Source organism: Pseudorca crassidens, chromosome 1 (genome assembly GCF_039906515.1).
Source record: "Pseudorca crassidens isolate mPseCra1 chromosome 1, mPseCra1.hap1, whole genome shotgun sequence".
Lineage (NCBI taxonomy): Eukaryota > Metazoa > Chordata > Mammalia > Artiodactyla > Delphinidae > Pseudorca > Pseudorca crassidens.
The window spans coordinates 13776502-13790740 of record NC_090296.1 but is presented as its reverse complement, the minus strand read 5'-3'; the positions used below and the strand labels follow the sequence as shown (position 1 = coordinate 13790740).

At 35.4% G+C, this 14239-nt stretch overlaps 1 protein-coding gene across 3 annotated transcripts in view; it reads right to left on the bottom strand.

Moving 5' to 3' along the window:
• Window positions 1-14239, bottom strand: part of RPS6KA5 (ribosomal protein S6 kinase A5) — a 182159-nt gene that overhangs the window by 115639 nt on the left and 52281 nt on the right. For all 3 annotated transcript variants that reach the window (XM_067727695.1, XM_067727716.1, XM_067727705.1), the window contains exon 2: window positions 4992-5063. In XM_067727695.1, the coding sequence (XP_067583796.1) occupies window positions 4992-5063 (72 nt within the window). The remainder of the gene's footprint in view (window positions 1-4991; window positions 5064-14239) is intronic.

The window sequence follows — 14239 nt, the reverse complement described above, 5'->3', positions numbered from 1 at the left end:
AACAGTCTTCATTTGACATGTTATTTTGAAGGTAATATACAAATCCACTTTTTAGAAATGCTAATAAAATTTCAACTAACATCACTTATGAAATATTTGTTAGATTTTTATTATTAGAAATATAACTTTAGTTGAAATTTCTCCCAGATATGCTAACAAAGTGACTACATGAAAGAACTAATGGGGTTTCCCTGGTGGCGCAGTGGTTGACAGTCCACCTGCCGATGCAGGGGACGCGGGTTCACGCCCCGGTCCGGGAAGATCCCACATGCCGCGGAGCGGCTGGGCCCGTGAGCCATGGCCGCTGAGCCTGTGCGTCCGGAGCCTGTGCTCCGCAACGGGAGAGGCCACAAGAGTGAGAGGTCCGCGTACCGCAAAAAAAAAAAAAAAAAAAGAAAAGAAAGAACTAATAATCTATCCTTAATAAGTCCTAAATAATTTTGTTTTTCTAATTTAGGGTGCAGCTTTAAAGTGGAGTTCCCTGTTGAATAAATAATCGCAACTGATGGTTACTTAGCAATTGGCAATTCATATTCATTATCTCATTGATATTTTCACAACATTGTGAGATAGGTACTATTAACTTAGGCCAATAGGCACTTAGGCTCACAGAGTTCATGCGATTTACCCAAGGAACACCAGTAGGCAATGATGATGTCAAGATTCAAACCTGAGTCTTCTAAGTCATCCTTGATATCCAAGTACGTCACAACTATGAATGCACCAAAATTAGAAGAGAAAAATCAACTCAGCTGCACCCTTTACAGTTACAGGACAAAATTTATCTTTTTTGCCATAATGACAAAAAATCTCTGAAGTACAGATCTAGTATGATGAATAAAGAAAATTCAAAGAGAATACATGTTCCACTTCATTAAGCATCAGAATTACGAGTAATGCACACAATGGGTACATTTAAAGACTTTCTTCTCTACTTAGACAGATGTCTCAAAGAAAGCAAAATCGTTAAAGGAAGGCAGCAGAAAAGGAGAGAAATTAGAAAGAATCATTACTCCCACAAGCAACAAAATTTCATCATGAAACAAAATAATTCTAAAAGATGAACCAAAGATACTTCCTGAATTTGGGAGTATCAACCTCAAGAACAACACTAGAGACAAAAGCATGAATTATATACTTGTTAGACTATTATTATACTTCATACTGTTACGGGCTATGGGGAGGGAGGAGGGAAATAGGGTTGGAAACATATATAAGGATGATCTTAAGAGTTCACAATCTAGAGGAAAAATATAGCAGATGTGAAGGAAGATTCAGAGAACCACTCACTGCCATTTCTCTACCAAGGACTTTCAGTGCCACAATTCAGAGAATGAAGCAATTCAGAACGATTCGGATAGGTGGAAAAGAGAAGGAGAACTAAGGTAGGGGAACAAGATAAGGCAGGGCCTCAGAGGATGGGAAAGTACACATTATTATAGGGGAGTAAAAGAAAATCAACCAGACTAGTAAGTAGGTGGAATATTGGGGTAACTGGAGAAAAAATACAGAGCTAAGCCTGAAAGTAAGGCAAGAATTTGGACTTGAATAATAACTAGGAAGAAAGCACTATAAGTTCTGAAACAGGAGAATAGCATGATAATGTTGAATTTTAATGAGGCTGCATATTATTTATAACAGAATATGTATAAAATGCATAAAATGGAAGAGAGAACTTGCAAAAAGACCAATTTTGAAAACCTTAACAACAATCCATATATAAGGTAATATGAGCCATGGCACTAAGAACAGAAAAGGTAAATCCAAGGGTCATTTTGAAAGAAAAATTATAGGATTTTGTGAGAAACAAGAAAAAAAGTCAAAATAGAGAAGGATCAAAAATTATTTCCAAGTTTCTAGCTCAGGAAACTAATTAACAAGATTAGCAATAGATCAAAAGAAACAAGATAGCTGAAAAGATATAAATCAATACTCTGAGTAAAAGAGATTTTTTCATGAATATTACATGTATTTAAGTATGAGATCAAAAAGTAAATCTTTCATTTTCCAATATTCTACAAAGTCTTCAAGATATTGGATGAATAGCATTTTTTCTGGTTCAAAATACATAAAACTTAAATCATCAGAAGAGTTCTCAGTTTCACTTCCAAAGAAAGCCTGACATGACACATAAAGACATCTGATGAGGCTTTTCTATTATCCTAAGTAGTTCTGGAAAAAATTAGCTTAAAAAGGTAATGAAACTGAAATTTTTGAATAAAAATTGAGATTTTATTATATTCATAATAAAAGTTTCCACCTACTCCATTTAGTCATCAAAACTGTGATTTTAAATACAGAAACACCTACAATGACACTTCTTAGTTAGTCCATCTTCTCATAAGAGCAAGAAACTGTCAGCTGACGAAAAGGAAAAGCAATATCCATGGCTAACAAGAGACCAGTTACAGGAAGAAGCATGAAATGAAAATGCAAGTAAAGCATTACTGGTAAACTCTTTTCTCACCTTTGCAGAATTATCTTAAAGATCTGCCTATGATAGAGCCACTCAAAAAGTTGAGGTAAATAATGAGACAAAGTGTTATATATGTTGAAAGAAAACACATACAAGGTTCGTCTTATAAATCTGATATTAAATTTAAAATGTTTTTTAATTAAAAGAATTTTTAACTGACCTGTAATTTTTCTTCCTCATACTCTGTGTGTTTTTGGAATCAAGGTTATACTAGCCTTATACAATGAGTTGGAAGAAATAATTCCACTTTTTCTGTCCTCTGAAAGAATTTGTGGAAGATTAGAATTATCTATGCCTTGAATGTTTGGCAAAATTCATTTTTGAAACTGTACCAAGTGTTTTCCTAGCAGGAAGATTTTTACTTACTGACCAATTTCTTTAAGAATTATAGGACTGGGCTTCCCTGGTGGCACAATGGTTAAGAATCTGCCTGCTAGTGCAGGGGACACGGGTTTGAGCCCTAGCCCAGGAAGATCCCACATGCCGTGGAGCAACCAAGCCCGTGCACCACAACTACTGAGCCTGTGCTCAAGAGCCTGCGAGCCACAACTACTGAGCCCGCGAGCCACAACTACTGAGCCCATGTGCTGCAATTACTGAAGCCCGCGTGCCTAGAGTCCATGGTCCACAACAAGAGAAGCCACTGCAATGAGAAGCCCACACAGCGCAATGAAGGGTAACCCCCGCTCGCCACAACCAGAGAAAAGGCAGCACGCAGCAACGAAGACCCAACACAGCCAAAAAATAATTAATTAATTAAAAAAAGAATTACAGGACTATTCAGGTTTTCTATTCTTTTTTCAATTAATTTGGTCTTTTACACATTTCAAGATTCACGTGCATGTTAAAATTTGAGGAACACTACCTCAGACCACTAAATTCCTATCAACGCCCAAATTATGTGCTATTTTTGTCCAATATTTCAATTTTCTTTTTTTAACCCCACAAATTAGACATTTTGACTATGGTTTTACACAGTCAATATTGTTTAGATCTTCTTTATTCACCAACACTTTTTTCATCCTAGAATCTCTCCTGAGATCACTTTCCTTCTCCCTAAAATTATATCCTTTAGAAATTCTTTTAGTGAGGATGTACTGGTGGAAAACACACTAGCTTTTGTGTGTCTGAAAATGTCTATTTTGCCCTCACTTTTGGAAAACAGTTTTGCTGTGTTTGCAATTCTAAATTGACAGTTATTTTTTCTGGGCATTTTGTAGATATTCTTCCACTCTCCTATGGCATTCATGCTTGCTGTTGAAAAATCATTTGTTAATCTACTCATTATTCCTCTATAAATATGCCTTTTCTCTCTGGTTGTTTTTAGGGTATTTCTCTGTCTCTGATGTTCATCAGTTTCTCTGATGTATCTAGGTAATAATTTCTTTATACTTGTCTGCTTGGGATTTTCTGTTTCCTAGATCTGCAAATTTATATGCTTAATCAATCCTAGAAAATTCTCAGCTATTATCTCTTTGGATAGGACTTCTCCCCACTCTATTGGCTCTTTCTGGGATTCTGATTAGACAAATTTATATGCTGACAAGACCAGCCACATAATTGGCAGGCTCAATGCAAAATGAAAATGTGGGGTGCCTTGTTCATGAATTATTTAGAATTTCAGAACAGTGAAAGCAGAGCATTAAACCAAACATGAGGCTCTTCTAGTGCAGGGATCTCTGCACCTGCACAAGTCATATGCCCATGAGTTCCTGACTTCAGAGCAGCGAGAACAGTGATAGCAAAAATTGAGAGGGCACAAGGAAGTATAAAGCAGAATGTCAAGATCATCTAACCACTCACCACCCAGGGACAGCCACACTGTTATCATTTTGGTGCACAGATCAGAGATTTTTCTATATATTTACATGTAGACATTTATTCACACAATTTTTATACTATGGAAATGGTATATTGTACATTCTCTTCTATAATCTTTTCTCAAATTTATTACATTATGGAGATCTTTCAAAAATGTTAGTAAATACAGATCATTTCAATCCTATTGTACAGATAACAGAACATATAGATGCATGTTCATTTAACCAAATTCATGCCATTAGGTTTCCAAAGAGTCTTGAATTTTTCATTATTAAAAATGATGAGCATGGACTATCAATAAAGTTGAGGGAGGATTGACTGAATCAATCAGTATAAAGCACTTCACAGAGTACTTGGCAAGTAACAAGCTTTCCATAAATGTTAGTGGTTTTTTAAAAATATTGTGTCCTGTGTAAAAACTGAATTAATTTACATTCACAACAGCAGGGTAAGAGAGATTGGTTTTTCTTGATCCTTACCAACTCCTTTTTTGTATTTCTTTACCAATTCCTTTAAATTTTGCCTTTTGTATTTCTTCTATGAATGCTTTGTTCACATTCTTAGTTCTCCTATTGGATTCCTTATGCTTTTTAAAGATTAACTGATTTCTGTATTGGGGATATCAATCCTTTGTCATAAGGATATCAAGTACTTTTTTTTCCTGAAAAAAAGAAAAAAAAGAATTAAGACTTACCTCCAGTTCCTAGGACCTTTAGGAGCTCGAAATTTTCAATCCCCACCTTCTCTGCATGTCCTGTTAAATTAGCTAAAAAAGAAAGAGAAAAAATAAATAATTAAGGGGATCAGCAATAGGAGGGGGCCCACAGGGGCTTCTGAGGTACCAGCAGTGTTTTATTTCTTGAGTTGGATGGTTAAACCAGGATTCACTTTATAATTATTCGTTAAAATGTACAGCTATGTTCTGTGTAATTTTCTGTATGTTACATATTATGATAAAACGTTTTTTATTTAAAAAAATTTTTTAAATTACTGATTTGTTTTTGTGGGGTTTTTTAAAAAAACTTTTTTTGGGGGGGCTGCACCGGGTCTCAGTTGCAGCACGCGGGATCTTCATTGCAGCATGTGGACTCTTAGTTGTGGTATGCAGACTTCTTAGTTGCGGCATGCAAACTCTTAGTTGCGGCATGCATGCAGGATCTCGTTCCCTGACCAGGGATGGAACCCGTGCCCCCTGCATGGGCAGCGCAGAGTCTTACCCACTGGGCCACCAGGGAAGTCCCACAATAAAACTTTTTTTAGAATTTAGTAACTATATAACATTTGTATCAAAGGTTAACATAAAAATAAAGTGCTCTACTTTATTAAAATAAAGACTCTCTAAAAGTCTAAAAGTCTAAAGTCTTTAAAAATAAAGACTCTCGGGGCTTCCCTGGTGGCACAGTGGTTGAGAGTCTGCCTGCCGATGCAAGGGACACGGGTTCGTGCCCCGGTCCGGGAAGATCCCACATGTCGCGGAGAGGCTGAGGCCATAACAGTGAGAGGCCCGCGTACCGCAAATAAATAAATAAATAAATAAATAAATAAATAAATAAATAAAGACTCTCTACTGACCAGATAATCTGAAAATGAACACAAATTCTAACATGTAGATAGATATGTAGTAGAGAGAAAACTGGACAGATTTAGAAGATGCATTCATTTATTCAAACAAATATTTACTGATTATAAATGCCATTCCCAGGCTCTAGGCTGGACTCCACTCCCATTTCTGTCACCAAGCACTTGAACATGATGTAGCCTGAACTGATTACCTGACCACCCTGCATCTCAGTTCCCTCATCTTTGAGGTGAAAGCACTGGTCTCAGTGAATTCTAAGATCTCTGCCAGCTCTAAAATTCTAGGACTATGTTTAAAAATATAAACTCTTCAAAGACATATTCTGTAGTAAATAAACAAAATTAGGATACCTTATAAATGAGCATTTTCAAGAGCATACTCCAATGAATTCTGATCCTATCCTATGAAATGTTAATAGGTGTTATGTTTGGGGGGAAGGTGGGGAAAGAGTGCTCCGGTTGAATAAATTTGGAAATAGCTTAAACAAGGTTTAACAAGTTTCTTTAACACTGAACCTCACAGATCCTGCCCCATAAAAATATGCATGTGGATCTTCAAGATTGCGATACTTATATTTGCAAATTTATTGGACCACGAATTACTTTTTATGGAAATAACCTATTCATATTGTGTGAACCAGCATTCTGTGATAAGAAAGACATGATTAAGAAAGGCTTGGTCCAAATCCTAGTTCTACCACTTAAAAGCTCTGTGACCTTGAACAAATTACTTAATTTCTCTGTGTTTCATATCCCTGTAGTGTAAAATGGGGATAATAAAAATTCCTACCCTCAAAGCATACTGGTGTCTACAATTTACTTTGAAATGTATTTTTATTGGGTTGGCCGAGAGGTTTGTTCGTTTTTTTCCGCAAGATGGCTCTAGTAGCACTTAGTTGTCTTTAACTTCATTCAAAACAGTTTTGTCAGATTGTATGTGACAGCTGTCATATCAGCGTGCATTTAAAAAAAGACATTAAAATTGGTGAATTTTTGTGTAGCCATTTTAATACTGAAGATGGAAGAAAAAAGCAACATTTTCAGCATATTATGCTTTATTATTTCAAGAAAGGTAAAAACGCAACTGAAACACACAAAAAGGATTTGTGCAGTGTATGGAAAAGGTGCTGTGAATGGTCAAACGTGTCAAAAGTTGTTTGTGAAGTTTCGCACTGGAGATTTCTCGCTGGATGATGCTCCACGGTTGGGTAGAGCAGTTGAAATTGGTAAGGATCAAATTGAGACATTGACTGAGAACAGTCAACATTATAGCATGTGGGAGATAGCCAACATACTCAAAATATCCAAACTGAGCACTGAAAATCATTTGCACCAGCTTGGTTATATTCATCGCTTTGATGTTTGGGTTCCACATAAGTTAAGTGAAAAAAACCTTCTTGACCATATTTCCGCATGTGATTCTCTACTTAAATGTAATGAAAACGTTCCGTTTTTAAAACAATTGTGATGGGTAATGAAAAGTATACTGTATAATAATGTGGAACGGAAGAGATCGTGGGGCAAGCGAAATGAACCACCACAAACCACACCAAAGGCCGGTCTTCATCCAAAGAAGGTGATGTTGTGTATATGGTGGGATTGGAAGGGATTCCTCTATTATGGGCTCCTTCTGGAAAACCAAACGATTAATTCCAACAAGTACTGCTCCCAATTAGACCAACTGAAAGTGGCACTCGACAAAAAGCGTCCAGAATTAGTCAACAGAAAATGCATAATCTTCCATCAGGATAATGCAAGACCACGTGTTTCTTTGATGATCAGGCAAGAACTGTTACAGCTTGGCTCGGAGGTTCTGATTCATCCACAGTATTCACCAGACATTGCACCTTCGGATTTCCATTTATTTTGGTCTTTACAAAATTCTCTTAATGGGAAAAATTTCAATTCCCTGGAAGACTGTAAAAAGCATCTGGAACAGTTCCTTGCTCAAAAAGATAAAACGTTTTGGGAAGATGGAATTATGAAGTTGCCTGAAAAATGGCAGAAGGTAGTGGAACAAGAGGGTGAATATGTTGTTCAATAAAGTTCTTGGTGAAAATGAAAAATGTGTCTTTTATTTTTGCTTAAAAACTGAAGGCATTTTTTGGCCAACCGAATAAAAAGATGGATTGATGGACACATATAGATATGGACAGATATGTGATAAAGAAAATACAACAAAATGTTAACTGCAGAATCCGGATTGTGAGTGTAAGGATATTCAGCATACAACTCTTTCAAATTCTCTGTATTACATTTGAAAATGTTCATAATAAAATGGCACATAATAAAATAATACCTACCTCATTGGGTTGTGATGAGGATTGTATGAGCTTAATTCACACAGTGTTTGCTGTGTTCCAATAATATTATTAGTGTTTGTAAATAAATTAATGCTTTGGGACTACAATTTTATGAAAATTAGACCCAACTAAGAACTTCTAAATTAAAAGTTTCAGGGGGATAAGTAATTTCAGTGTCTTTCTGATTTAACTAAACATAACTTTAAAAAATATTTTTAATTGTGGTTAAAAACACAAAACACAAAATTTACCATCTTAACCATTTTTAAGCATCAATACAGTAGTGTTAACTATAGGTACATTGTTTACAACAGATCTCTAGAATTTTTTCACCTTGCAAAACAAACTCCATTGAACCATTCCTCTTTTCCCTCTCTTCCAAGCTCCTGGGAACCACCATTCTACTTTCAGTTCCTAAGAGTTTGACTATTCATGCATAATTTCATAGTGGGAACAAATCAGTGTACATGGCCCTGCCTCAAGCTCACACTGGCTTCAATATAAATCTAAAACGAATACCAGAAACATAGGTAGTATCTTAAAGTAAACACACAACAGCATATCCTCCTGTAGTATGTCAAGCAGGCTATAGTAAAAGTGAAGCTCACAGGAAACCATCACTTTTGAAATAATGATTTGGCTCTAATTGAATGTTAAATTCTGTTATTTTACTGTGCAAGATTTTTGCAGTTTAAGACATTATTAAAGAGTCAAATGTTACAAATTATCAATCCTGTTTCTCGCTGTTAGGAGCCATCTTTTATTTACTATGAGATGTGTATAGGCCCAGCTTTCCAAAAGCATTGTCCAAATACTATTTCTCCCATATCTATATTTGCAGCTGGACTAGGAAGATAAGGAACTATCTTTTGATACACAGACACTTCAGCCTTTCTACACTAACCATAGAATTATTCTCAGAGGAAATTAAAAGAGGCCACAGATTAATTACACTTGGTTCTACAAAGCATACCATCCCGGAAAGCCTGACCATTCACAAAGATTGTTCATATAATCTGTGAAGGCCTGCTTTTGCTCATAATCTACTACCTCTGTTATTTGGTTTCTGACATAAATTAACACTTTGTCTGCAAAGGGAGCTCAAGGCTTCCCCAACCTCCAATCCTGGGGAGAAGGAATTGACAAAGCTCAAGATGAACAGCACTGATGCCTTCGGTATTTGGGGAAGGAGTCATCACAGTGGTAAATGTTTCCCCAGGAGGAGGAGGTTAGCTCTGCTTTCTTCAAGGTATGTACTCTTTGGAATCTCCTCTCTTGGCCTTAGCTGTGGAAGAGTTTATTTACTTTGTATTGCTTTTCTATCAAGATTGTTACCAGGTGGCTGGTGAGTTAAGGCAGAGCTTGGGAGAGGGTCTTCCCTCCCTCATACCTTAAGCCCCAGGTCCTAGGAATTCTGGGCTTGAAAAGAGTTTAGCCCTAGGCTTATAAAAACACACTTTATCCACCTGAGTTTCTCCGAGAATTTATCTTTCCTGGCCTTTCCTTGATTAAGAATGGTTAGATTCCAGTGAACAAGCTTAGAGAGTAGTATCTGCTTAGGGCAAAGGGCCCCTGTGGCCCAGTGCAGCTCACCAGGTCAATGATTCACTCTGGGGTAAGGGACCAAAGATCAAGCTTGACAAAATGTACTCCTTTGCTTTACTCTGTCTTGTCTTAACCTCAGTTGGGGCCCAAGCAGATGTAATAGGGTTTTTTACCCAAAGTTCATAGCTTACATTAGGGTTCACTCTTGGTGTTGTATATTCTATGGGTTTGGACAAATGAATCCACCATTGTGGTATTTATATCATTCAGAGTAGTTACTGCCCTAAAAATCCTCTGTGCAGGTTTTTGTGTGGACACGAGTCTTCAACTCCTTTGGGTAAATATGAAAGAGCACAACTGCTGGGTCATATTGTAAGAGTACATTTAGTTTTATAAGTAACTACCAAACCGTCTTCCAAAGTGGCTATATCAACTCTGCGTTTACACCAACAGTAAATGAGAGTTCCAGTTGCTCTACATCCTCACTAACATTTGGTTTTATCAGTGTTCTGAATTTTGGCCATTCTAATAGTTGTGTAATGGTATCCCACTGTTGTTTTAATTGGCATTTCCTTGATAACATATGACATGGAATATCTTTTCATATGCTCATTTGCCATCTGTGTATTTTTGTTGGTGAGGTGTCTGCCAAAGTTATTGGCCCAGTTTTTTCAATCAAGTTGTTTATTTTCTTATTGTTGAGTTTTAAGAGGTCTTTGTATATTCTGGACAAATCACTTATCAGATAATGTCTTTTGTAAATATTTTCTTCCAGTATGTGACTTGTCTTCTCAGTCTCTTGACATTGTCTTTTGCAGAGCAGAATTTTTGAATTTTAGTAATTTTGATAAAGTCCAGCTTATCAATTCTTTCTTTCATGGATCATGCCTTTGGTGGTGTACCTAAAAAGTCATCACCATACCCAAGGTCATCTAGGCTTTCTCTATGTTATCTTCTAGGACTTATAGTTTTATGTTTTATTTAGGTCTGTAATATACTTTGAGTTAATTTTTGTGAAGGATGTAAGGTCTGTGCCTAGATTCAATATTTTGCATGTAGATGTCCAGTTGTTCCAGCATCATTTGTTGAAAAGACTATCTTTGTTCCACTATATTCTTTGTCAAAAATCACTTGACTATATTTATACAGGTCTATTTCTGGGCTCTCCAGCCTGTTCCTGTCTATTCTGTCCTCAATAACACACTTTCTTAATTACTATAGCTTGATAGTAAGTCTTAAAGTAGTGGGTAGTGTCAGTCTCCTGACGGTTCTTCTCCTTTAATATTGTGTTGGCTATTCTGGGTCTTCTGCCTAACCATGTAAACTTTAGAATCAGTTTATTGATCCTCACAAAATAATGTACTTGGATTTGATTGGGACTGCATTGAATCTGTAGATCAAATCTGTAGAACGAGTTGGGAAGAACTGACATCTCAACAATATTGAGTCTTTCCATCCATGAACATGGAATATCTCTCCATTTATTTAGTTCTTCTTTAGTATCCTTCAACAGAGTTTTGTAGTTTCCTCATATAGATCTTGTACATATTTTGTTAGATTTATACCTAAGTATTTCATTTGGGGGTGTGTGCAAATTTAAATGGCACTGTGTTTTTAATTTCAAATTCCACTTGTTCATTGCTGGTAGGTAGGGAAGTGATTGACTTTTGGTTATCAATCTTGTGTCTTAAAACTGTAATAAAGCTGTAATCTCTTATTAGTTTCAGGAGGGGTTTTTGTTGTTGTTGTTGTTGATTCTTTCAAATTTTCTACATTCTCAATGTGCTTTTAATTTGCATTTTCTTGATGACATGTTGAACATCTTTTCATGGGTCTATTAGTCATTTGTATTTTTGTGTGTGTGGGAATTGTCTGTTCAAATCTTTTCTCCATTTTCTTATAGCGTTGTTTCTGTCTTAACTGCTGAGTTTTAAGAGTTCTTCACATATTTTAAAGAAAAGTATTTTGGCAGACATATGTTTTGCAAATGTATTCTCTATTCTATAGCTTGGCTTTTTATTTTCTTAATTTTGTCTTTTTAAAAGCAAATTTTAAAAATTTTGATGAAGTCCATTAATTTATTTTTACAGTCTATGCTTTTTGGATTCTAAGAAATCATTGGATACCCAATGTCACAAAGATATTTGCAAAAATGTTCTTCTAGAAATTTAGTAGTTTTAGTTCTTACATTTAAGTCTACGATACAATTTGAGTTAACCTTCTTGTATAATGTGAGGTGAGGATCAAGGTTCTTTTTTTTCTCATACAGGTATCTAGTTGTTCAAATACCATTTAACAAAAAAAAAAAAAAAAAGAAAAAAGAAACCCTCTATTTTTTTTTTACCATTGATTTATGCTGGCTCATTTGTCAAAAATCAATTGACCATATAAGTATGGGTTTATTTCAGAACTCTCTTTTCTGTACCAATGGTCTATGTGTAGCCTCATGCCAGCAGTTCACTGCCTTGGTTAAGTCTTGAAATCAGGTAATATAAATCCTCCCATCTTGATCTTCTTTTTCAAGACTGTCTTGTGTTTTGTTATAAATTTTAGAATTAGGTTTTCAATTTCTATGCAAGAAACCCTGCTAGGATTTTGTCTGGAGTGTTTAATTATAAACATTTATTTTCATCTAAACTACTAGATTAATAGTTTAACCTATTAACAATCTAATATAATTATTGGTATGGTTGGATTTGGGTCTACCATTTCTGTTGTTTGGTCCCATGTTCCTACTTTCCTGACCTGTGAAAAAAATACTTGAATGTTTTTAAGAATTTAATTTCAATTTTCACACTCATAATTTAGCTCTACTTCTCTGCATTATTTGTGTAGTTGTTGCTCTAAGGAGTACAATATACATCTATATTCACAGTCCTCTTACAGTTAAAAAAGTACCATTTCACATAAAATATAGAAAACTTGCAATCATCCTTCCCGGTACAGCCATCATACATTATATGGGATTTATAACATCTTCTACATATGTTATAAACTTCACAGACAATGTTATGAGTTTTGCTTATATGATACATTTTATAAAGAAATAAAGAAGAAAGAGAGAGACAGACTTTTGCACTTCTCCAGATACTTATCATTTCTGATGGTCTTTCTTTTCCAAGGATCCAAAACTCTATCTGGTATCACTTTTCTTCAACCTTGAAGAATATTCTTTGACATTTCTGTATTACGGGTGATGAATTTTCTGAGTTTTATCTTAAAGAGTCATTCTTTTACCTTTATCTAAATTTTTTATTGAGATATAATTAACATGCCATAAATTCATCCTTTTAAAGTATATAATTCAATGTTTTTTAGTATGTTCACAAGGTTGTGCCATCGTCACCACTGCCTAATTCCAGAATCATCTTCACTCTTGAAGGATATTTTCCTTTGATATAGAATCAAAGGAAAATATCCAGGCTTTTTTTTCTCCCTTCTTTCAGCACTTTAAACATGTCCTTCCACCCTCTTGGTTTATGACATAAGGTCAGTCATTACATGGATTATTGCTCTTCTGTCTGAAATGTGTTATTTTTCTCTTACTGCTTTCAACATTGCTCTTTATCTTTGGCTTTCAACGGTTTTGCCATGATGTGTCTTTTTTTTTTCTTTTTAAAATTTTTATTGGAGTATAGTTTATTTACAATGTTGTGTTACTTTTTGCTGTACCTCAAAGTGAATCAGTTCCACATATACACATATCCACTCTTTTTTAGATTCCTTTCCCATATAGGTCATTACCAAGTATTGAGTAGAGTTCCCTGTGCTATACAGTAGGTCCTTATTAGTTATCTATTTTATGTATAGTAGTGTGTATATGTCAATCCCAATCTTCCATTTTTATCCCTCCCCCCTCCCCCCCGATAACCATAAGATTGTTTTCTACATCTGTAACTCTATTTGTGTTTTGTAAATAAGTTCATTTGTACCGTTTTTTAAGGTTCCACATATAAGTGATATCATATGATATTTGTCCCTCTGTCTGACTTACTTCACTCAGTATGACTATCTAGAGGTCCATGTTACTGCAAATGGCATTATTTCATTCTTTTTTATGGCGGAGTAATACTTCATTGTATATATGTACCACATCTTCTTTATCCATTCCTCTGTCAATGGACATTTAGGTTGCTTCCAGCCATGATGTGTCTTGATGTGGACTTCTTTGGGTTCATTCATCCTGGCATTCACTGAGTATCTTATATCTGTAGACTTCTGTTTTTCATCAAATTTGGGGAATTTTTGCCTTAATTTTTCAAATATTTGTTCTATCCCATTCTCTCTCCTCATCTTCTTAGATTCCAATTGCATGTATGTTGGATTGTTTGATACTACTGAAGAGGTCCCTGATACCCTATTCATTTTTTTCTAATATGCTTTCTCTCTGTTCTTCACATTAGTTGATTTCCATTGTTCCATCTTCAAGTTCACTTACTTTTCCTTCTGGCATCTCTATTCAACTGTTAAATCCGTCCAGTGGATTTTTAAATTTCAAATATTGTATTTTTCATTT